Below are 23,051 nucleotides of genomic sequence, written 5' to 3'. Positions count from 1 at the left end.
GGGATGAAGGAGGAAGTGAGAAAGAGGAGGAGGAAATCACCTATGAAGATCAGGGGGAATTTTTGGTTATTCGAAGAAGTTTAAATTCCATGTAATCTCCGGATGATTCTTGGCTTCGTAGCAACATATTCCACACAAGGTGTACTTCACAAGGAAAGGTGTGTAATGTCATCATAGATGGAGGGAGCTGTGAGAATGTGGTGTCCAATGAAATGGTCCAGAAATTAAACTTGAAGACAGAGAAGCATCCATGTCCTTATAAGCTTTCATGGTTTCGCAAAGGTAATGAAGTAAGAGTTGAAAAACAATGTTTAGTGCAATTCTCAATTGGAAGTAAATATAAAGATGAAGTGCTATGCGATGTTGTTCCTATGGATGCATGTCATTTACTTCTTGGTAGACCTTGGCAATATGATAGAAAGACTCAGCATGATGGTTTTAAAAACACGTATAGTTTCGTTAAAGATGGTGTAAAAATTATTTTGGGCCCTTCTAAAATGGACAGCATTCCTAAACCTTGTAAAGGGGAAGGAAATAATCTACTATCAAGGGCAGAAATTTGCAGAGCTATTCATGAGTCTAGAGAAACTTATGCTTTGGTTGTCTTAGAAGAAAATGAAGAGGTGTTTGACATTCCAGCTCTAGTGCAGCCTCTACTTCATGAATTTTCAGATGTAGTACCTGAAGAATTACCTCCCGGGCTGCCTCCAATGAGAGACATACAACATTGCATTGATCTTGTTCCGGGAGCTTCATTGCCTAACAAAGCAGCCTATAGAATGAATCCACAGCAACATGAAGAATTGCAGCGGCAAGTTGATGATCTTTTGAATAAAGGATTGGTGAAAGAAAGTAAGAGTCCTTGTGCAGTCCCTGCACTCCTCGTGCCAAAGAAAGACGGTTCATGGAGAATGTGTATTGATAGTAGAGCAGTCAATAAAATTACTGTCAAGTACCGCTGTCCTATTCCACGTTTTGATGACCTGATTGATCAACTTTCTGGGTCTAAGATACATAGCAAAATCGATCTACGCAGTGGTTATCATCAAATTCGTATAAGGCCAGGAGATGAATGGAAGACGGCCTTCAAAACAAGAGATGGGTTGTATGAATGGATGGTTCTACCTTTTGGAATGTGTAATGCTCCATCCACATTCATGAGGCTTATGAACGATATCTTTAAACCATTCATTGGAAAATTTGTGGTAGTTTATTTTGATGACATTCTCATCTATAGCCGTGATGAAAAACAACATTTAGAGCATCTTCGTACAATTTTTCAGGTGCTAAGGGAGCAAAAATTGTATGCAAATTTGAAGAAGTGCCACTTCTTTGCAAACAACCTTGTTTTCTTTGGATTTGTCGTATCAGCTGATGGATTGAAGATGGATAACAATAAAGTTGAAGCAATAACTAGTTGGCCTACACCAGCCTCTCTTCATGACATCCAAAGTTTTCATGGCCTAGCATCATTTTATCGACGATTCGTAAGGAATTTCAGCACTATTATTGCGCCTATCACTGAATGTTTGAAAGGTGGGAGTTTCCATTGGACTGAAGAAGCACAAAAGAGCTTTGAACTTCTAAAGAAAAAAGTATCTGAAGCTCCTATTCTCGCCCTACCAGATTTTAATAAAGTTTTTGAAGTTGATTGTGATGCCTCAAATGTGGGAATTGGTGCTGTTCTTAGTCAAGAAGGACAACCTATTGCCTATTTCAGTGAAAAATTGAATGATGGTCGTAAAAATTATTCAACTTATGATAAAGAATTCTATGCTATTGTTCGAGCATTGGACCATTGGCAACATTATCTTTTGCATAAGGAGTTCATTCTCTTCTCTGATCATGAGGCCCTAAAGTATATCAACTCACAACAGAAGTTAAGTGCTCGACATGCCAAATGGGTTGAATTTCTTCAATCATTTACCTTTTCTATCAAGCATAAATCTGGTGTTTTAAACAAAGTAGTTGATGCTCTAAGTCGAAGAAGGTCTTTAATGTCAACAATGCAAGTAAAGGTGCTGGGATTTGATGTCCTAAAGGAGTTATACCAAGATGATCCTTTTTTTGGTCAGATTTGGGAAAATTCTGCTAATAGTCCAAGTCGTGAATTTGTTATTCAAGATGGTTTTCTTTTCAAGAATAATCGCCTTTGCATTCCAACTTGTTCTTTAAGGGAAGCTATTATTTTGGAAGCTCATGGAGGAGGACTTGCTGGACACTTTGGTAGAGACAAGACTCTTGCCCTTGTGCAAGAAAATTTTTATTGGCCAAGAATGGAACGAGATGTGAAACGACTTATAGATCGATGTCGAACTTGTCACATTGCAAAAAGTCATTCTCAAAATACAGGGTTATACACTCCACTTCCAGTTCCGCTTGCACCTTGGGAGGACGTGAGTTTAGATTTTGTAGTGGGGTTACCAAGAACTCAACGAAACAAAGATGCAGTTATGATGGTGGTTGATCGATATTCAAAAATGGCTCACTTTGTGCCCTGTTCTAAAACATTTGATGCTTCTCATGTGGCTGATTTATACTTCAGAGAGATTGTGAAACTGCATGGTGTTCCAAAGACAATAACTTCAGATCGTGACACAAAGTTTACGGGTCACTTTTGGCGTACATTATGGAAGAAGTTAGGAACCCAACTGCAATTTAGTTCATCCCATCATCCACAAACGGATGGACAAACTGAAGTGGTTAATAGAAGTCTTGGAAATTTGTTGAGAAGTTTAATTGACAACAATCCTCGCCAATGGGACCTGACTTTAGCTCAGGCTGAGTTTGCTTACAACAGATCAACGAGCCAGACAACGGGAAGAAGTCCTTTTGAAGTTGTGTATGGTCAGAATCCTTATAGTCCATTGGACTTAGCTCCGCTACCAGCTACTAGTCATTTCAGTGGAGATGCAGCTGATAGAGCTGATCAAATCAAGAAGCTACATGAGCAGGTCAGATTAAAAATAGCAAAGCAAAATGAGAAGTATAAGAAGCAAGCAAACAAGTTCAGAAAACCAGTTGTTTTCAAGGTTGGAGATCTAGTATGGATTCATCTTCGTAAAGAACGCTTCCCTAGAGGAAGGTCAGGAAAATTGCGACCTAGAGCTGATGGACCATTCAAAGTGCTTCAAAGAATTGGAGAAAATGCCTACAAGATTGAACTACCTGATAAATATGGTGTATCTAATACATTTAATGTATCCGATCTCTCACCTTATGTAGACAATGACAGCCATCTAGACTCGAGGACGAGTCCTTTTCAACCCGGGGAGAATGATGCAGAAAACTCAGAATGCTGAGACTATTTTTAAGCTGGCTTGTCCGAATAAACTGTTTTGATCTAGAAGGTTAAAGGTGAAGTACAATATATCAGTGGAAAGGTTTCGGAGTCTAGTTTTCAGCAAATTTTACAGCTCGTGAAAATTCATTTTCTACAAAAAGTTATTCCTTTTTTAGTCAGTGGGGGTCAAGCTGTCCAGGCTGGTGCATTTCTGAGAAAAGTATTTGCATTAGATTTATTTTCTTGCATTAGTCAAGTTCAATGAATTAGCAAGTCCTAAGAATTATATTAAGTATATTTATCAGTTCCCAACTAGCATTTATTTCAAGTTCATTGCATCTACCTAAGGCAGAAGGGATGTTTCTAGCCAAGTCTCTATATAAAGACTATATCAGTCATGTAAAATTCATTCAGAAAGAGATATACAAAACTCAGATAATTCTTTGTGTTCAAAAGAATTTTGTTCTTCATACTCTTATCCCCTAGGCTGGGTTCCTTTGGGTGGCGAGTTAACTCTTATCTCTAGGGTGGATTCCTTAGAGTGGCGAGTTTTTAAACCCTACTCTACGTATTTCCCTTGCTTCCGGTGTCATTTGACCCAACCCCAAACTATTTCAAGCAAACAAGTGCTGACATTTTGGTGAACTGGGCTTTTTGATAATGGTGGTGCTGCTGGTTCACCAAGCATAATTTTCACATCAGGAGATATCGAGCATGTGGTTACTCCAGGAGCAGTTCGTAAAGCTCTCCACTTACCTGAAGATTGTACATTATTAACAGTGGAGGATCCTGTTTTACAGCAGCTTATGGCTAGTTTGGGCTATGAGAAAAGTTTGGGAAAGCTGGGTCAACTGAAAAGATCAAATATCAGAAAGGAATGGAGCTTTTTTTTTATTGTATCACCAAGGCATTCGCCAATAAATGCTCCAACTTTGATGTTATTCCCATCATGAGTCAGCAAATCGGGTATGCCCTTATCCATCAAACTCATTTTGATTTTTCAAGTGTTATGCTAGGTTTTATAGGGGATAGGATGACAGAGGATAGGAATGTAGTATACTTTGCTAGATTCTGTCAGCTTATATATACTTATTGTTGTGCTGATGAACCCCAACCAGCCAGTGATTTAATTTCACCCTTTAAGCTTGTAAAAAGGGCCTTCAATGATTTGTTAAATGCTGACAATAAGAATCAAGTGTTGAGACTCTTACAGATTCCTCAGTCAGTAAAACAAATCTTGGTAAATGTTGATCCACAAACTTATACATCTGTCTATCCTGATGTCTAACCCACCAACTCATCACAACCAATACAACAGCCATCAGAACATACCATCTCTCACCAACCTCAAACTCAACCACAACCTTCAGCACATGCAGTGAAGCCTTCATCTTCAAAACCAAAGAGGACACAGACTGTGCCTCAGTCTCAGCAGAAGAGAAGGAGAATTATTCTGAGAGATGAGTCAGATAATGAGGAACAGGTTCCACTATCAGAACCTATTATTGTAGAAGCTGAGAAGATATCTTCTCAGAAAGATACTGAAACTGGGAGTTCTAGACCCCTCAAAAGGCTTAGAAAGCTAAATACTGATGATGAAGCTCCCAAAGTCTCAACTTCAGCAAAGAGACTTAAAAAGCAAAGATCCAGGAGGGCTGTAAGTGAATCATCACACTCTGAAGAAGTCCTGGAAGCGGCAGCTAAGCAAGGGGTCAGGAATCTCTGATCCCAACAGAACCTATAGTAATTGAATTACTTCCCACAACTGAATCAAACTTTACTCAAGCTCAAAAGTCTCCTATTCAAGAGCAAGAGGATATTCCCGAGCAAGTGCCTACACCTCCTGTGTCTCCTATTAATGATCCAGTACATGCTGAAGATCCAGGTATAAGTGATGAAATAGATATTCACAACTTGGTTGTACCTGATGTTATGTACTTGGAAGTTCCACCCACTCAAGTTACTCCACCAACAACACCAATTTTAGATGCTGATTTCAATACAGATGTTCCAACAACACCAATTCTGAATCTGAATGATGAAGATCAGATATTAGGTGAGCATCAAAATTTGGATGTTGATCAGAACTTAGTTACGGATCAGAATTTAGAGGATGATGTTGAAATCTCTATAGCCTCACATACTGTTATTCTATCAGAGGATGCCGATACTGCAGGCTCTGTAAGTTCTGATGCTGACAATGCTGAAATTACTAGTGAAGCTGCTACAAATGTAGATGCTGATGCAGCTGGTCCATCTGGACATGCACCTCAACAAGCTCTATCCAAAGCTGATCTAATCAAGAAGTTTGTTAGAGAGGATGCACCAGTACCTTGGAGTGAAACTCCTAGAAGAAAGGAGTGGAACACAGTTGTTTTTGTTCCAACTCAGAACATACTTGCTTAGTACCTGACCAAAGCTGATAAAATGCTGATAAATGATGATTTCAAGGCACGACTTAGAGTTACTGCATTGAGTACCAGGCACCTTCAAGGTCAACACTTAATAACTCATGACAAGGTGAACAAAATTCAAGAATCACTGATCCAGCAAGATATGAATGTAAAATTGGAAAAGAACGGATTTTTAAAGCCAGCCTTTGACCGAATTAGGTATATTGAAAAGACCCAGGAGAAGCAACAAGATCAGATTTCTGAAATTCTAAAGAATCAAACTTCTCAGCAAACTCAACTCAATGAGATCCAATCCTCAGTGGAATTGCTTGTCTCTCTTCTTCTACCTGATGATGCCAATAAGGGGGAGAAAGTGATTAAGTCAAAATGCAAATATATTCAACCACTGAAGGGTAAGGATGATGGAAATGATGACCAGGGAAACTCTGCAAAGGGTGGAGGTCATGGTCAAGGTCAAGGTTCTTCATCTAGGAAAGCTGAAATTTCTACACAGAGATCAAGCTCTTATGCTGATAGAAGAATAAGTTCTGGTAAACAAGTTCTGACAAAGCCTGATATTCCTACACAGGGTGAAAGTCAAGAGTTTATGCAGAAATTGAAGCTTAAGGGGGAGGAAACAACAGTTTATTATCAAGACCCTAAGTTATAGAAGCTGAATGAAGAAATTTCAAAAAGACTATTTCTCAAAGAAAATCCAGGAATGGACTTTGAAAGTCTAAAGGAAGAAGAAACCAGACTTAAAGTAGAAAATGTCAAATCCAAGTCTAAAGCTTCTATTGTTGAAAAGAAACTTCCAAAGTCTAAGGGAATTGTGATTAAGGAGAAGACAAATCCTGAGGCAACCAAAGCCAAATCACAAGTGGAGGTCGATCCTAGATTCAAGGGCAAAGCAAAAATTGATGAACCTGTAAAGGTATATATGCCAATCATGGATCTGGAAACAAAATCTGATGAAGATACTAGTCTGATTTTGAAGAAAAAGAATATTCAAACAACCTCTGACATAACTCATGTTGTTCAATATCAGGACTTAGTAAACTCTGATATTACAGTGAAGCAAGCAACCTCTGACATAGCTCAAGTTGGCTTGATATCAGAAGATAAAGAAAAGGAAACCTCTAACATTGCTCATGTTAAACCTTCAATGATGTTACTACCTGGTTTTACCAAAGCTCAACAATCTACTCAACTTTTGTAGATTACATCAAGTGGTTTTAATGCAAGAGTTATAGAGGAAAGGAAGCTAGAGACAAATCAGGATTGGGTAGTTCTAAAGAGAAGAGAGTAAACAATACTACCAATGATCCAACTTCCTTAAGTGAACCAGGAGTAGGAACAACTCCTGAAAGATTGAATCAATTGGAGTCTGTACAAATGGTTTACCACTCTGTTTTGAAAGAAAATATCATGTTATATTTTATGACAGATGGGAGGGTATTTCAGATCAGGAAGAATGCTATTAGATTGAAGTATTTTGAAGAACTGGAACATGTTCTATTTCTACTTCAAGTGAAGAACAACTCAACAAATGGTGCTGCCAGTTATTTAAAATCTGATATTCAAAGGCAAAAGAAACTTTACTCTATAAAGTCTGACAAGCCATACTTTCTTAAATACAGAGATCACAATGGTGATATTGTTGAAATGAAGCCTAATACTGCTAAAATCATCACTACATTTTCTGGTATTAAGGGACTTGAATTCAATCTAGAGTTTGATAAAGCCTATATCATCAGACTAGATCAGGATATAAGGAAAGCAAAAATAAATGATCTCAGGGCTGCTATCTTTCAAACTGGTGAAGATACAGTTGTACTGAAAAATGCTAAAATGAGGATGGTCAATGAACTTGAATATGCTGAGAGAACACTTTTGAAGAACTATCTCAGAATAACTCCTGACATCAAAGAGATCAGAAATTGAAGCCAAGTCAAAGATCTACAACTGCTTAAATTTTGAAGGATATACAGACTGAAGTTGATATCAGACTTTAAGGATGGTAAAGCTGTAAGGAGTGTAAGTTGTAGTTATCTAGTCAAATTCTCATGTATTTGTACTTAATGTTTTTGACATCATCAAATATCTGTTAAACTTGTATATTATGCTAATTTACAAGTTGGGGGAGATTGTTAGATATATTTGTGATGTCATGTCTAATGATGATTTGTGTTTAGTTTTCAGATCTTAACTAACAGGACAAATTAAGACTTAACTGGAAATCAGTACTTATACTGAAGTCAGAACTTGAGATATCAGAACTTAAGTTGTCAGAACTTAAGTTATCAGAAGATATTTATCAGGAGATAATATCAGGACGTAAGGAGACTTTCAGATAAGGAAGGCGGCTGATTGAAGGAAAGAAGATCAAGACTAAAACAAGAAGAGATATGCATGAAGAAAAATTCTATGAAGAATATAATACTTGGAAGAAAAGATAACTAGTTGATATATATTAGGATCCAGAATCATATTCGATATCAATTAGAAGATTATCTTGTAACTATGTGTCTATATAAACACAACATAGGGTTTACACTATATGTGTTATATTATTCGAGAATATTATTCATTGTAACCCTAGCAGCTCTCGTGATATTTGTTCATCACTGAGAGAGGACGGTTCCATTGTAATACTGTTTTATTAATAAGATTATTCTGTGTTTCATACTTGTATTCTTAAATTCGATTTGATTGTGCTAGACACTGTATTCAACCCCCTTCTACAGTGTGTGTTACCTAACAGGAGACTTCATCCTAAGGAAAGTAGCTGCATCTATGCCCCCAAAGCAAGGAAACCTTCAGCCACACTGGAAAGGGCCTTACAAAGTGATAGAGATCATTCGCCCATGATCTTACAAGTTGGAAACATTGGTTGTAAAGATAATAAAAAATACTTGGCATGCCATCCGGCTTTGAAAATTCTACCAGTAAACGATTTTTTTACAATTTCTTATTGTACTTTCCCATTGTTCTTATTCCTAAATTGCAAGATGTGTAATAAATGGATGATAAATAAAAATATACTTTCTTTGCATATACTATTTACCTAGGAATCATCAGAACTAACACGCGGCGTGGACGAACGAGTATTATCTTGGGGCAATCCCGAAGAAGATAAACCTTTCGTCCCCCAAGCGTTATTATTAGCAAAAATGAGCGAACGAACATTAACTAGGGGAAATCTCGTAGAAAATAATGTCCTTCGCTCTTGCCTTACTACTCTTCATTCAACTAGACATATACTTGACGACATAAATTATTTGAGAAAAGAGTGCGAATGAATATTATCTAGGGGCAATCCCGAAGAAGATAACATCTTTCGCCCTCTTGAGACTAAGACAATTTGTCAACCCTAAGTAAGTTGTATTGTTATCTTAATTTGTATTTTGTACTTGTGACACTTAAAGTCTGTAAAAATGTCAAAGGAGCAAACTAGAGTCTTTTTCTATAAACAGTGTCAAGACTAAGAATTCTATCTCGAAGAAGATCATGCCTCAGAAGAATTATGAAGAAGGTTGGAGTTGAATAAATCTGTTTTAGGAAAAATATTCTAAGAGCTAGACATGCATCTTTTACGATTTATTCATTTTTCGAAGCTAGATACGCATTTGATATTCTTTATTACTTCTTGAGATGCATCTTCTACGTTTCGTACCTTCTTTTTTCGTTTTAGATGTTCATCTTTTAGCTTCACGACCTTTTGAGAAAGCTTCATATCCATGTTTAAGTTTATGTGCTAACACAAAATATTGACCTAATTGTAATTTAGGAAAAATCAGAATCAAATTAGAAATATCAGACCAATTATATGAGTTTGAGTTGAATCTTATGATTGTATCAAATTAACTTAGGAAAAATGACCTTTACAAATTGAGTTGAAAAAATTGAAAAGATTTGCGATCAGAATTAATGCAAATACAATTGTAACTAAATCAATCAATCAATCAGCCGTACCCAGTAAATATCTTCTAGGACAGTGTTTGGGGAGGGTATACCGTACGTAACCTTGCCGTCATTTTAAAGAATGAAGAGGTTGTTTTCTCAAAATACCTCCGGCTTGTGTGCGCACATATATGTGTTCAAGATATAAAGTAATATACAATGATACATACAAGTACGTAAAAATAAGCGGAACAATACCTTGGCCCATGATTTTTTCTCAGACTTACCTATGCCGTTAAAAACATCTTTCTTCTTTATTCTTAATATCTTCGGACCAAAAACTCATACTTATCACATCCAAGATTAAACCGCAATCTTTTCTTTTGATTACAATTAACACTCGACATACTAATTAAAAATTCTCTCAACCCCTTTACTGTTTGAAATCGACAACCGAACCGAGGTATTGTTGAAAATATGAACTATATTATCCTCTCTTACAAGTTATTTTTTAAAGGATTTATTGTAATATCACGTAAAACAAACATAGAATTATATAAAGGATCATATTTTAATTAGAAAGACTATCTCCAGGAACAAACGTATAAGAAAATACATCTGATTGCATATAAGTTATTTTATAATTTCATTATTGGAGTTTGGATCGGAAACTGAAAAATCGTAAAATTGGCACCACATCAAAAAAAAGAAAAAAAATATACCAGTCTTCAAATTATAACACACACGTCCAAGGGGGCTGGTGTCAGGTGTGTTTTTGTTGTGTGTAATGTGTATATATCCTACATACATACATCTGTCCTCATTTTCAGAAACCAAACCAACAAAACAAAGAAGCTAGAGAGATTGAGAGAGAGAGAGAGATTGCAATGGAAGCGTCGAGATCTACGAATCCGTCACCAGATTCATACGTAGGAAGCCTCATCAGCTTAATTTCTAAAGCTGAGATTCGTTACGAAGGCATTCTTTTCAATATCAATACTCAGGAATCATCCATCGCCTTACGGAATGGTATACCTATACATCTCTCTCCATCTCTCTCTCTCTCTCTCCCTCTCTCTTTTTCTCCCTCTCTCCCTCTTTCCCCTCTCTATCTCTTTGACTCTCTCTATATATGGATATGCGTTTCTCATTTGTTATCGCACCTGTTTCTTTGAATATAGATTGAGTGTGTGTGTTTGAGTATGTGTATATGTTTAATATGCGGTGTTTTAGTTTTCGAGAAATGTGAAATGTTTCAATGTGGCGTCGTTGTTTAATCGTGTCGAGTTTCGGATAATTTGAATTAATTAAATGTATGTGTATAGATGATTACACAGACAGTATTATTTCACCAGCATTTGTTAGTTTAAAATATGCATTTGAGATTATAATTATGATTAAAATTAACAAGTTAATTTTTAATCAATTATTTATTAGGAACTGAGTGTACGTTGTTGAAATTGTGTTGCAATTGTGTTGCGGTTATTACTTAAGGCTCTGAGAGAAAATATTTTAAACGATTGTGTTGCTGAATGCAGTTGAAATTTCCTTGTGCTATTGTTGTATTGCTTTCATTATCTTTCTTTCACGATTACTGGAGGTGTTTATGGAATCAGTATATTGGTGATCACATATTAGCCTACTATTTGCTCTAATAATCATATTTGGCACATTATTACTTCTCCTTTATTGAACTTATGAAGATGCCAGAAGTTGAAAAAAATTGTATGATATTCTCTCTCTGTTGTTTTTGCTAAGCGATATTCTTACTTGTGCATATATAAATAATGCATGTGTGTGTATATTTACATATTGTCTAGTTTATTTTTGTAGCGATGGACTAATTTTAGATTGTTCATGTTCTTTCAACTTTGCAGTTAGATCATTTGGTAGTGAGGGACGTAAGAAGGATGGTCCACAAGTGCCTCCGAGTGACAAAGTTTACGAATACATATTGTTTCGTGGAAGTGACATAAAGGTATTACCTGGTATAGTTGAATATTTTTATCACAGTTTATGTGCTCTATGAATATGTAATCATGATTTATTTGACCGCTGTCTATATTTATAGAAAAAAAAATTAGTTAAAGATTAAGGTCACAGTTCATTGTTGTTGAGTATGGTTAATTCGAAATAATATATTCATTATTGTTTTACGAAATTTTCATGCGGCTATTCTACTTAAGATACACATATCGAACCCCAAGCTTTCTTATTCCTGGCCAGTGCTAATCCTGAAGTATAGATGTCAAGCTTAACTCTGGTTCCAGACTTTCGGCCTCCTTCCTCGGAGAACTATTTTAACCTAGAACTATGATTCAAGGTTCTTAACTTAAAGCAAAAATTACTTCTCCAAAATATTTAAAAACCTCAAACTGACTAGCAAAAATTCGTATTCTGAATGTTTTTTTTTAATTTTAAAACCAAAGAGAGTGTTTATAAATGTAATCAAATGCTTAAGCTGTTAATTTTGCCTCACAGCAGATACTAGGTGATGCCTACATCAATAGCAATCCCACATAGCATCATGTGCTTCATATAATATTTAGTTTCTCAGGTAGCTTTAAGACCTCTGTATATAAACATGTGTCCAATAAGTATTTATCTTTGACTTAATGCAGTACCGAGTACAAAGAGAAGGAGCATATCCAAGAGGGCATTGCAACCCAGCGTAGAGTAATTATATATTAAGTTATCCTTCAGGAGATTTGGAAATTGGGTTGGTAGTTGGACTGTTTGAGTTTCTGGATCTGTATGGAGTCTTCTTGAAGTTATAATTGTTTGTTAGGAGATACCACTCTTAGTTTCTAGTTCTACATTTTTGCTACAGTCTAAATTTACCATCATGATTATATTTCTTTATCCCGGTTGACACATTTAGGATTTCTATTATATATAATCAAATGGTTGCAAAATTAAATATATCTTTAGACAATTTTTTTTTAAGTTCTTATATTTTAAAGTATGATGTACTTGTTATATTTAACTTTACTCTTTATTTTCAAAAAAACTCATTTCAATCTTATAATTAAGTTGTGATTGACATTCAAATATATTATTGCATCGATTTCAGGATTTACATGTCAAATCTTCGCCACCTGTTCAGACTACAGAATCTATATACAATGATCCTGCTATCATTCAGGTAACTAGATACCCTCTTCATATTTACCATATATGGTCATTTCCAGCGCAAGAATACCAAGATGGCATTAAAATTTTATGTATATTTACTAGCATTGAACGATAGTGTAATCGAATGAAATAATAATTAAATTTCTGAATTATATGTAGTCTATCAGATTGTAAGTAAGCTTGAATTTTTATTTCACCAATCTTGAGGAATTTGACACTTCATTGTTTTAGAGTAATTAAACGAATCACATTTTGGTGGTGTATTACTGGTAATATTGCTTTGCTATGACACTAAATTTTCACTAATGCAGTCCCATATTCCGCAAGAAGCAGCAACATCTACCAGCTTGCCTCACTCTGGTACTAGGTCCCAGCATGATTTTAATTCATATACATCTCAGCTGGGACTCCCCAAGTCGTCACCACAAAGCAGTGCACCCTCATATCAGCCAGGTGGAAGTTTAGGGTCATGGGGTTCATCGTATCCTCTTCCCACCACAAATAGCATTATGCCTGCACCAACGTATTTACAAGGAATTCAGGGGGCCTCAGACGGGCTTCAAGCCCAGCAGCAGTCTTTGCTCCAACCACCATCTAGATTAGTGACACCCCCTTCTGTACATCAGACAATGCCATATCCTGCCACAAGTTCATCGCTACCTAGTAGGTCTTCCACTGTACCTATTCCTCCATTTTTAGATACCCTGTCTCCTTTGCTGCCATCTTTTAGACCTACCACTCCAAATGTACATTCACCATTGCTTCCTTCGCACTCGTCTGCATTACCTTCAGACTCAACAACAGTTTTAAACCCTAATAAAGGTCGTATGCAAGGTCCGTGTTCTGCTGATATGAGTACATCTAGTCTGCAGTTGGAAACTCCACCAACTACAATATTGGATGAGAGTGCCTTTCCTGCAGCTGGAGCTGTCCAACCTAAATCTTCAGAGCCAACACTGACATTTAATAATATCTTTGAATCTGAACAGCATGTTTCTGGTTCATCTGGTTCTTTTTCAAATAGGGGCTTAGCTCCGCCTTTGGTAACACCAAATCAATTTATGCAGCCAGGAACAGCCATAATGCCTTCTTCCCTGTCTTCACAATCCATTCAGAAAGATGTTGAGATGGTTCAGGTATCAACTGTACCACGACTACAAACAATTCCAGGAGCTCAGGCACCACTCTTGCCTCTACCCACGTCAGTGGATTACAAGGTATATTGATCTAATTATCTCGTGTTGCCATAATTTTGTTGAACATATTCCTTAAACATGAACTTTCTGTAGTTTTAGAATAATGTAATATTGTTTTTTTGAACTTTCAATTTTCTCTCTAGTCTCCAATCTATTTTTAAACTGTCAATTTCAGTTGATTTAGGTTATCTAGTCTCCAATCTATTTAAAACGTTATTCAAATTCTAACTCTTTATCTGTATTTTCTTCATGGCTTACTCCTTTTTTAAGGCTGCTGAATAAGACCATATGATAATGTAATTTTGGTGCATTCGGTTCATCACCCAACCTTATGACTATATGAAGCTAATTTGTAGAAGACCCTACTAGGATGAACCTACATACATCTTTGCTTAGTGCACTTAAGACCGTTCTATAATAACCCTCCCTAGATTTTCATTATGACACAGTATGCCGAGTTTAACCATGCCATAATCATCAGTTATTATTTATAATCTATGTGCCATGGTATGAAATTGTGTGACAAAAACTTGCTTCTTCCCCTTAGGCCTCCATAAAATATTTCAAGGCAGGAAGTGATGCTAAGAATTCAAGAATATCTATCAAAAAAATTTTAGACTAGTAAAATCTATTACTCCCTCCGTCCCACTCATTTCTTTACATACTTTTTCCTTATGCTTGACACGCATTAAGGCTACTATAAAGTATAGTTCTATAATTTATTTTAAAAAATTTCTTTTTCTCTACAAAAATTTGAACATCATATTTTTATTCAAAAGAAAAAAATATTTAAAATTATTTAGGGAACCATACTTTACGGCAGTGTTATTAAACGCGAGATGCGCACTGAAGCGCAAAGCGCTCCTGGAGTATAAGCGCAACGCGCTTTTAACAACACTGCTATACGGGATCCTTAAAATGCGTGCCGATCCCCCGTCCCCCAATGTAAAGAACCTGGAGGGACGGAGGGAGTATCTTATATAAAATATATTCATTCCATTACATTACTCGTCCAATTTGACAAAATCTTGTGAAGTTGAGTTGCATTGTATGTATTCCATCTTCCCAAATTTTATGTCATCTAATTGAATCCAACCAAGAAGCATTTTTGTTATAAGAGTGACTGTTGAATATATGGTACAACGTGAATTAAGTTATAATTGTTGATAAACCATTCATGCATCTTGATTATCTACTTTGGATTGGATCAATGTTGGTGAAAGTTGTCCTACATTTTTTGTTATTCTTGATAAATCTACGTTCTTTAAATTTCTAGATACATGGAGATCCTTTACACAGTCATCACAATAACAGAGGAAGGGGCAGAGGCCGAGGACATTGGGTAAAAATCTTTTGTTTTTTGTATATTAGTCCTACCATTTTGCTTTCACTGTTTCTTGGTTAATAATTTTTATAATGAAATGTTAAGCATCACTTAGGTTGGGGAAAGGAAATTTTATCAAGTTCACATTCTTATTAAGATTTTAACAGTTAACAGTGCTCCTAATAACTTTTCAGGCATCACATAATGTCACGAACTTCACAGAGGACTTTGATTTTGTTTCAATGAATGAAAAGTTTAATAAGGATGAAGTATGGGGTCAACTTGGTAAGAAGAATGCAACCCTAGAGGATGGATATTCTCGAGACAAAGATAATGTTGAAAAAACTTCTGAGACCAAGGTATTATTAATCTCCCATGTTTACATTATGCAATACTTCAGCATAACTTGACAAAGTAGATGCAACTTCCTCAACTCAATCATCAGACTGTTTTTGGATTAATTGTTCACATTCTCTTTTCCTTAATACATTTATGGGCTAATCTTGTTCATGTTTGTCAGCCTGTTTACGTAAAGGATGACTTTTTCGATTCACTTTCTTCCAATGCTACTGGTGGATCACATAGAGGGAGGTCCATTTTCTCTGAAGGAAAGAAATTTAATACAGAGGTAACAGTCCAGTTAGCATTGACCTTTACTTGATATGCCAGGGAATATGTGTCCTGATCTCAACTCATTTGCTTTTAGAGTTTGCTTTTTAAAAATAATTTAAAGAAAGGGTTGTTTCTCTTTTTACAATCTTTTTGTTTAAACCTTTGAGAAAAGGGAGCTAACAATGACAACTAGGGAATTTTGGCACCCAATTTTTTCTTCAACCCTCGTACTTTTTCACTGATGATTACTTCTATAAACTTTTATACTGGCAGTTGACCATTAATTTTGCAGACGTTTGGTAATTCTGCACGGCATCGAGTTGGCCATGGTGGCCGTGGATATGGTCGCAGTGGTAATGGTTTTGATCGCGGAGGTCATGGTTTTGATCATCGTGGTCGTGGTTTGGGTCAAGATGGCTATAGCTATAACCGTGTTGGTGGAGGATTTAATTACGGTGGACAGTCGCATGACGGTCGTAACAGTGGAAGGAGTTATGGCTACAATGAGAGGGGCGGTTGGGGACATCATGCCACCTAGTAGTTGCATCTGTCTTCCTATATTGACGTGGATTACCCTTAATGCTAATGCTATTTGGATTTAGAAAATAAGTCGGGGTCGTATTCCTGTTGGTGCAAGACCCCGTGACTAAAGTCTCTGCTTAGTCTGATTCGGAAAAAGCCCTTTAACTGAAACCCCCTTGTCTTCGTCTGGGATTCCTTTTATATCATGTTCTCTCCTATAGTGTAATGGTTGTGTCATCAGATTCTCTATGTTAAATGTCGCTCTTACTTGGGAATAAGACCTGCAAATTCAAGGCTAGCTCAATTGGTAGAACAGCATAGCTCATAATGAATTAGGTACTCCCTGAAAGAAAGTATGTGCCCTTCATTTGTGTTTCAAGTTTTGTGTTGCTAAACTTATCAAGTGATACTGCATTGTCTCTGCAGATATGATGTTTGTTGCAACTCCAAGCCCTTAGAGCCTGATAGCCTGCACTGCAATTATTTTTTATAAACTTTTACTGATAAGCAGTATAAAATAAAAATGATAAGCAGTATTAAATAAAACATCCCCACGATGAGCTGGGGAGGTACTAACGCTATTCGGAATTGATACAATTTACAAAAGAGAAAAATATGAAATGTGATATTGAGCAAGTACAGAAAATAACAAATTATGATATAGAGTATTCTTCGTTAGCTAATTATTATGGAGTTGGAATTTTTGAATTGCATTATATGAACACTGTCAAATTATTCAGTTAATTTCTTCATTTTGTTATTTTTTAAAACGATTTAAGCATTAAAAAATCAAGTAAATTCGCAAAGAACATACAAATTATTATATGGTGCCAAAAAAACAGTGCTATTGTTTAAATTTAATTTATATTACAACTTTAGGTAAATAACAAATCTACTTCATATTTTTTATATATAAAAAATTAATATCATTATAAAAATGATAATAACTTTACTGTAATAAAAATTATGCAACTTACAAATGAAAAATGTTGAATCAACTTAACTCGTTTTAGCATTTTGATAATCAAATTTTCAAATTTTCAATATGATAATCAATATTATTTTTATATTTTGAAACGACGGCCAAATACCACTATTTTGAGATAACTACAATTAAAGTTTGATAAAATAATAATAATTAATAAAATAATAATCTCGCTAAAATAATATTTTTATCCAATCACAATATAATAAACACAATATCCCCGGTAAAATAATAAACTTGTTAAAGTAAAAATAAAAATTCGTTCCAACCCTGTTACTCGGTAAAGTCTGTAATAATATTCTCACCTTAGCTACCTTCTCGAATAATAAAAGCAATAAATAATCATATTGCACAACTTTACCTAGTTTACTCCAAATATAATTAAAGTCGATACATGTTTCATAAACTTGCATGCTGTGCCAAATATAGTTAATAAATTATACTCCCTCCGTCCCTCCCAAATGTTTACATTTGGGTGGGGCGCGGAGTTTAAGAAAAATGATAAAATAGTGGAGAAAAGTTAAAAAAGTGAGTAAAGTAGTGGGACCGATTAATATTATATGTATAAAGTGGGTATAGTGGAGAGAAGTAGTGGATGTAGTTATTTTAAAAATTATAAAAACCTTACTATTTTTGGAAATTTTTGAAATGTAAACAATTGGATGGGACATCCAAAAAAAGAAAGTGTAAACAAATGGGAGGGACAGAGGGAGTAACATTTATCGGTCATGCCCGGCTCCTAATTTCAACCAGCCAAATAATTCTTTAAGGAAATATAATAGGAAAAAATGGCCAAAGAATCATTAATTTTAGTTGAGTTAATTACATTTTACAAATTACACATTTCATTCAAAATTAAAACTGGATATTTACTTTGAAAATTAGTTTGTAATCCTAATATTTTAATATCAAATATAATATGCACCCCTTTTAACAATTTTTGTTAAATATGTTTATATTTTGTTTAGTCGTATATATATATATATATATATAGGCTTTTGTTCAAATAAGAATTTATTAAAATAAGAATCGTGAGAACTCGCGATTTTCTAGTTAAAATTGGTAATTTTATAAAATATTTTTTTATTTGCAAAAAAATCACCAATTTAATCGAATTCGAAATTTCAACTTTTTAAAAAATAACTAATTTTAATTACATAATTCACTAATTCTCACAATTCTCGTTTTAAACCCGACCATATATATATATATATATATATATATATTACTTGATAAAGATTTTTTTAATTAATTATGTTATGATTAATTTAGCATAATAATAATAAAATATAGCTATGCTTTTTTTCATGTAAAAAATGCATTAATATAAATATTTAAATTGATTTAAAAAGTTTAGTTTTAGTATTAACTAGCTTAAATTTCATGCGATACACGGCTTCTCGTTAATATTTTAAATTTTTATTTATCCCGTCATATATAATTTTAAAAATATTTATATAAATATATAATAATAAATTTATAAAAAAATAATAGGATAATATTGGTAGTATGATAAGTATACTATATCTAGTAGTTTAATAATTTAGTAGTTTAAAAGATATATAAAGCTATTTTTTTTATACTAGCTTATAACCCGTGCAATGCACAGACTGATTATAATATTTATATTTTATTACTTTATAAAAATAAATTAGAAAAAATAATAATTATATATTATTAAGATAAATGAAGTTAAAATATTTACATATTACTTTGTATGTATTATATTAGATAGTTAAAATCATGAAAAGTCCTTCTAGGTCGCTTAGCCTATAGAAAGTAGGAGTCTTGAATAATATATTATTTTCTTTTTAATTTTGTCTTGATTTATAAATTATTTTGTTATATTATAATTTAAATTACTAAAATTAATATGGGAAGTGTTTGATTCCTATAAAAGAGATAATAAAGAAATCGAGTGTTATTAGAAATTAAGTGGGATAATAATTCACACAGTTTGTAGTTATATACTTATATTAGATACATAATTTATTTATTTTAATTAAATTATATTTATTTAAATTTTATTTTGGAAGGTGTTAACATACCTAACCAACCGAACAAACGAAAACATATTTCATTTATAATAATAATAATATAGTATAGAATATGATAAGTTGTGATTGTAGTTTAGTAGGATAAATAGACTACGTGTGTAGTTGTTTAATAATTTAGTAGTTTAGCAGATATATAACCTATTTATTTATTTTTTTAATAACTAAAGTTAGGGATTTTATACCCTATTACGTTTATTATAGTATATAGTATAGATAATATAAATATACATAAATTAAATTTTGTGTGATACACGAGTTCCGTTAATATTTAAATAAATTTTAAATTTTATTTATCCAATTATATATTAATTTTAATATATTTATATAAATATATAATAGTTATAGAATATATATTAATAATAAAAGAATTAGGAAGGAGATGTTATTGTAATTTAGTATATAAGTTGTGGTCGTAGTTTAGCGGGATAAGAACCCTATATCAGATAACTTTAGTAGTTTAGCGTATATAACACTATTTATTTTTAGAATTGAACCAAAATATATCCCATTCCGATTATTTATATTACTAGTTTAAAACTGTGCGATATCACACATCTTTTTTAATATTATATAGTTTTTTAAAAATAATTTTTGTGAGTTAAATTCTTAAATTTATTCATTTAAAATATTAAATAATATGACTTCATGTTAATTATATTAATAAATGTATATTTTCATAATTTTTTACAACATTTAAACTTATTTAAATTAATAGCCTCGTTACCCGGAATAAATGTTATTATAGTGAGTTTATTATTTTATTCAGAGTAAAAATACAATGTCTTCTAAAACCTTAAAAAGAAATTATTTTAGCGAGTTATTACTTAATCGATTAATTATAAGAATTATTTAAAAAGGACAATATTACTAATTGAACGATATAATTTTATTAATAATTATACGTTTGATTAAAAAAATAGTAATTATGTTACAATTAAAAGTTAATTTTTAATTCAAATCTATATGATAAGAATTATTCTTAGTCTGATATTAACTTAATTTATCCCGAAACAGTGGTTTATATTATTTTATTTAGCCCGAGGCCCACTACACCAACAAAATCCAACTTATTAATTTTAATTTTTTTTTTTGAAATTTAGATACATAAGCTAATTTTGTTTTGGTCCGGATAATTAGTATATATTATTTATTTTTTAGTTGCAAAAATTATATTTTAATTTTAATTTTGTGTTTGTTTTAATCAATTGTATAATATATTTTTGATGGAAGAATAATATACATTATTTTGTTTATCATAATATAATAGTATAATTTTTCAAATCGAATCAATAGTATTTACTATTTTATTTAGCCCGAGACCCATTATATCAACCAAAGCCAACTAATTACATTTATTTTGCTTAAATTTATTTTAGCCAAAATTATCAATTACAATAATATTGAACTCGAAATGCTATTTAAATTGGTAGAAGAAATTGATTTAAATTGGTAGAAGAAGTTGACTTTAATATCAATTATAGTAATACAGAATTTGATATAAAATAGAATTTAAATTGGTGTAGCAGTCTGACTTGAACTGACTAACATACAGCAATTAGAATTAGATATAGTAATACATAATTTGATATAAATAGAATTTAAATTGGTATAACAGTCTGATTTTAATATCAATTAAAATTAGAATTGACTAACATATATCAATTAGAATTAGAATAATTAAGTAAGAGGGGTAGATAAGTAATTTAACCCTATAACACATGCTATGCACGGGTTAGCTAAGATGTTTTGAAGTTTATAGTTTCGTTTTATATGTTAATTTTTTGTTTAAAATAATTTTCACAAAGTATTGTAATTTCAACTATTAATAATTATTTATTTGATAATTTTAAAGTGAGTAATTTGAGTTGATGGACGGACTATTAGTATGTTTTAAGGTTTTTAATTTCCAAGCATATGTTAATTATATGTTAATGATCATTCTTTAATTTTTAATTTTTATAATGACTAAACATTGAATTTAATAAAAAGGATAAATGTATTAATAAACCTGCAAATTTAGTACCTGAGTGCTTGTCCAAAGGAGAATGCAAGTAAATGGAGTGAGGACTCGCATAAAGTTAGAGAAAAGTTTACAGGCGGGTTCCCTTTAATATTAATTTTTTTATCTGTCGTATTATAATTTTAAAATATTTATATAAATTTATAATTATTATAAATTTATAATTAAAATTATAGGATAATAAATGATCGTATTTTAGTAGGATAAGTAGATTATGTCCACTATTTTAACAACTTAGTAGTTTAGTGGATATATAACGTTATTTATTTATTTTTTAATAATAAGATAAATTGAGGTTGTCGTTTAGTATGATAAGTAGACTGTGTCTAGTAGTTTAACAGATATATAACACTATTTATTTAATATTTTAATAACCAAAATTAGAAAATAACCGTTGAACCAATTTATATCTCAATCCGGTTATTATAGTATAATATAGATATAATAAATAGACTTGCCCGTGATCTTCGTAGGAATTGTTTTAGTTGCGAAAAAATAGAAAATGTACCTCGTAATGGTTGAAAAAGATTTTGATTTCTTTTCCTGTTATAAGCTTATTACTAAACCTAGTAAAATAATTAAGAATAATTATGTAAAATCAATTTTAAGATAATTTGGTAAAATCAGCGTGTATCAAAAAATAGGTATTGAGTATCAAATTTTTCATTTTTCATTTATCATAATATAGTATAAATAGATAATTTTATTATTTTATCTTAATAAATAAATAAAATTGTCATATTATTTTGGGAAAAATTTTATGTAGTTATTTAATATATAAAAGGCAAGAATACTTATTCTACTTTTTTAAATGTAATGATCTCCGCGAAACGAATGCCAGAATCCATTCGTCCTTCCTTATGTGATTTGATTTATGTTTATTGGCTTATGTAATATATAGTTGTACGTAAATATAATTAAAAGATTATGCTTTGGTATCAATTATTTTAATTAATAAGGGTAATTGATTAATTTTAGGAAGTAACAACCAACTGCCAAATTTTTATAGATATGTCGGTAGCAGTCTACGTTAAGAGTAAATTAAAGCGTACAGGATGAACCGGCAAAAATGCAATATAATTTAGTTTATTTAATATGGGTAATTAAGTAAATTTAGCAAGTAACTTTTAATATTTCGTCTATTATAATATAGTATAGATACTCCATGTGTCCCAATTTATCCGTACTATTTGACTTTTTATGGTAAAATTGACTCAACTTTGACCGTAAATTAAACATCAACCTTTCATTATTTTCAAAAACTGAAATATACATATTAAAATAGATATTAAAGTAGATTACATGTACTTTCTAATGATATAATTTTTATAATTTTTTCGATTATATATCATATAAAATATTTGGTCAAATAATCAATTTGACCATAAAAAATCAAACATGACAGATAAATTGGGACGGAGGGAGTAATATATAGATATAACAATTCCAATTTTACCCCAAAAAAGTACAAACATTTTTAACTTATTTGATATTAAAAGTTAAGTTTTACAAACTGTATTTTGCAAATCAAGTATAGAGGTTTGATTTTGAATGAAAGGCGGGCGGGATTGCAAAATATAATTAACTCACTTTTAAATAATGCCTCTCAAGGGAGAACTAA

At 32.6% G+C, this 23,051-nt stretch overlaps 1 protein-coding gene across 1 annotated transcript; it reads left to right on the top strand.

Annotated features, from left to right (window-relative positions):
- The first annotated feature begins 10,326 nt into the window (after window positions 1-10,326).
- On the top strand, window positions 10,327-16,835 carry LOC141723819 (protein decapping 5-like). The gene is made up of 8 exons (XM_074525731.1): window positions 10,327-10,608; window positions 11,457-11,557; window positions 12,653-12,724; window positions 13,026-13,931; window positions 15,187-15,252; window positions 15,429-15,593; window positions 15,755-15,862; window positions 16,139-16,835. Exons 1-8 carry the CDS (start codon window positions 10,467-10,469, stop codon window positions 16,382-16,384), a joined length of 1,806 nt encoding a protein of 601 aa, XP_074381832.1. The 5' UTR covers window positions 10,327-10,466; the 3' UTR covers window positions 16,385-16,835.
- Window positions 16,836-23,051: the final 6,216 nt, after the last annotated feature.

Source organism: Apium graveolens, chromosome 5 (assembly GCF_009905375.1).
Source record: "Apium graveolens cultivar Ventura chromosome 5, ASM990537v1, whole genome shotgun sequence".
Lineage (NCBI taxonomy): Eukaryota > Viridiplantae > Streptophyta > Magnoliopsida > Apiales > Apiaceae > Apium > Apium graveolens.
This window is presented reverse-complemented; position numbering and strand designations above follow the sequence as displayed.

Bases quoted from the DNA above. Each gene is read 5' to 3' on its own strand.
- LOC141723819 (XM_074525731.1), top strand. From the start codon at position 10,467: ATGGAAGCGTCGAGATCTACGAATCCGTCACCAGATTCATACGTAGGA. The intron at 11,558-12,652 runs GTATTACCTGGT...CATCGATTTCAG, and splicing joins TTCGTGGAAGTGACATAAAG to GATTTACATGTCAAATCTTC. The intron at 12,725-13,025 runs GTAACTAGATAC...TCACTAATGCAG, and splicing joins ATGATCCTGCTATCATTCAG to TCCCATATTCCGCAAGAAGC.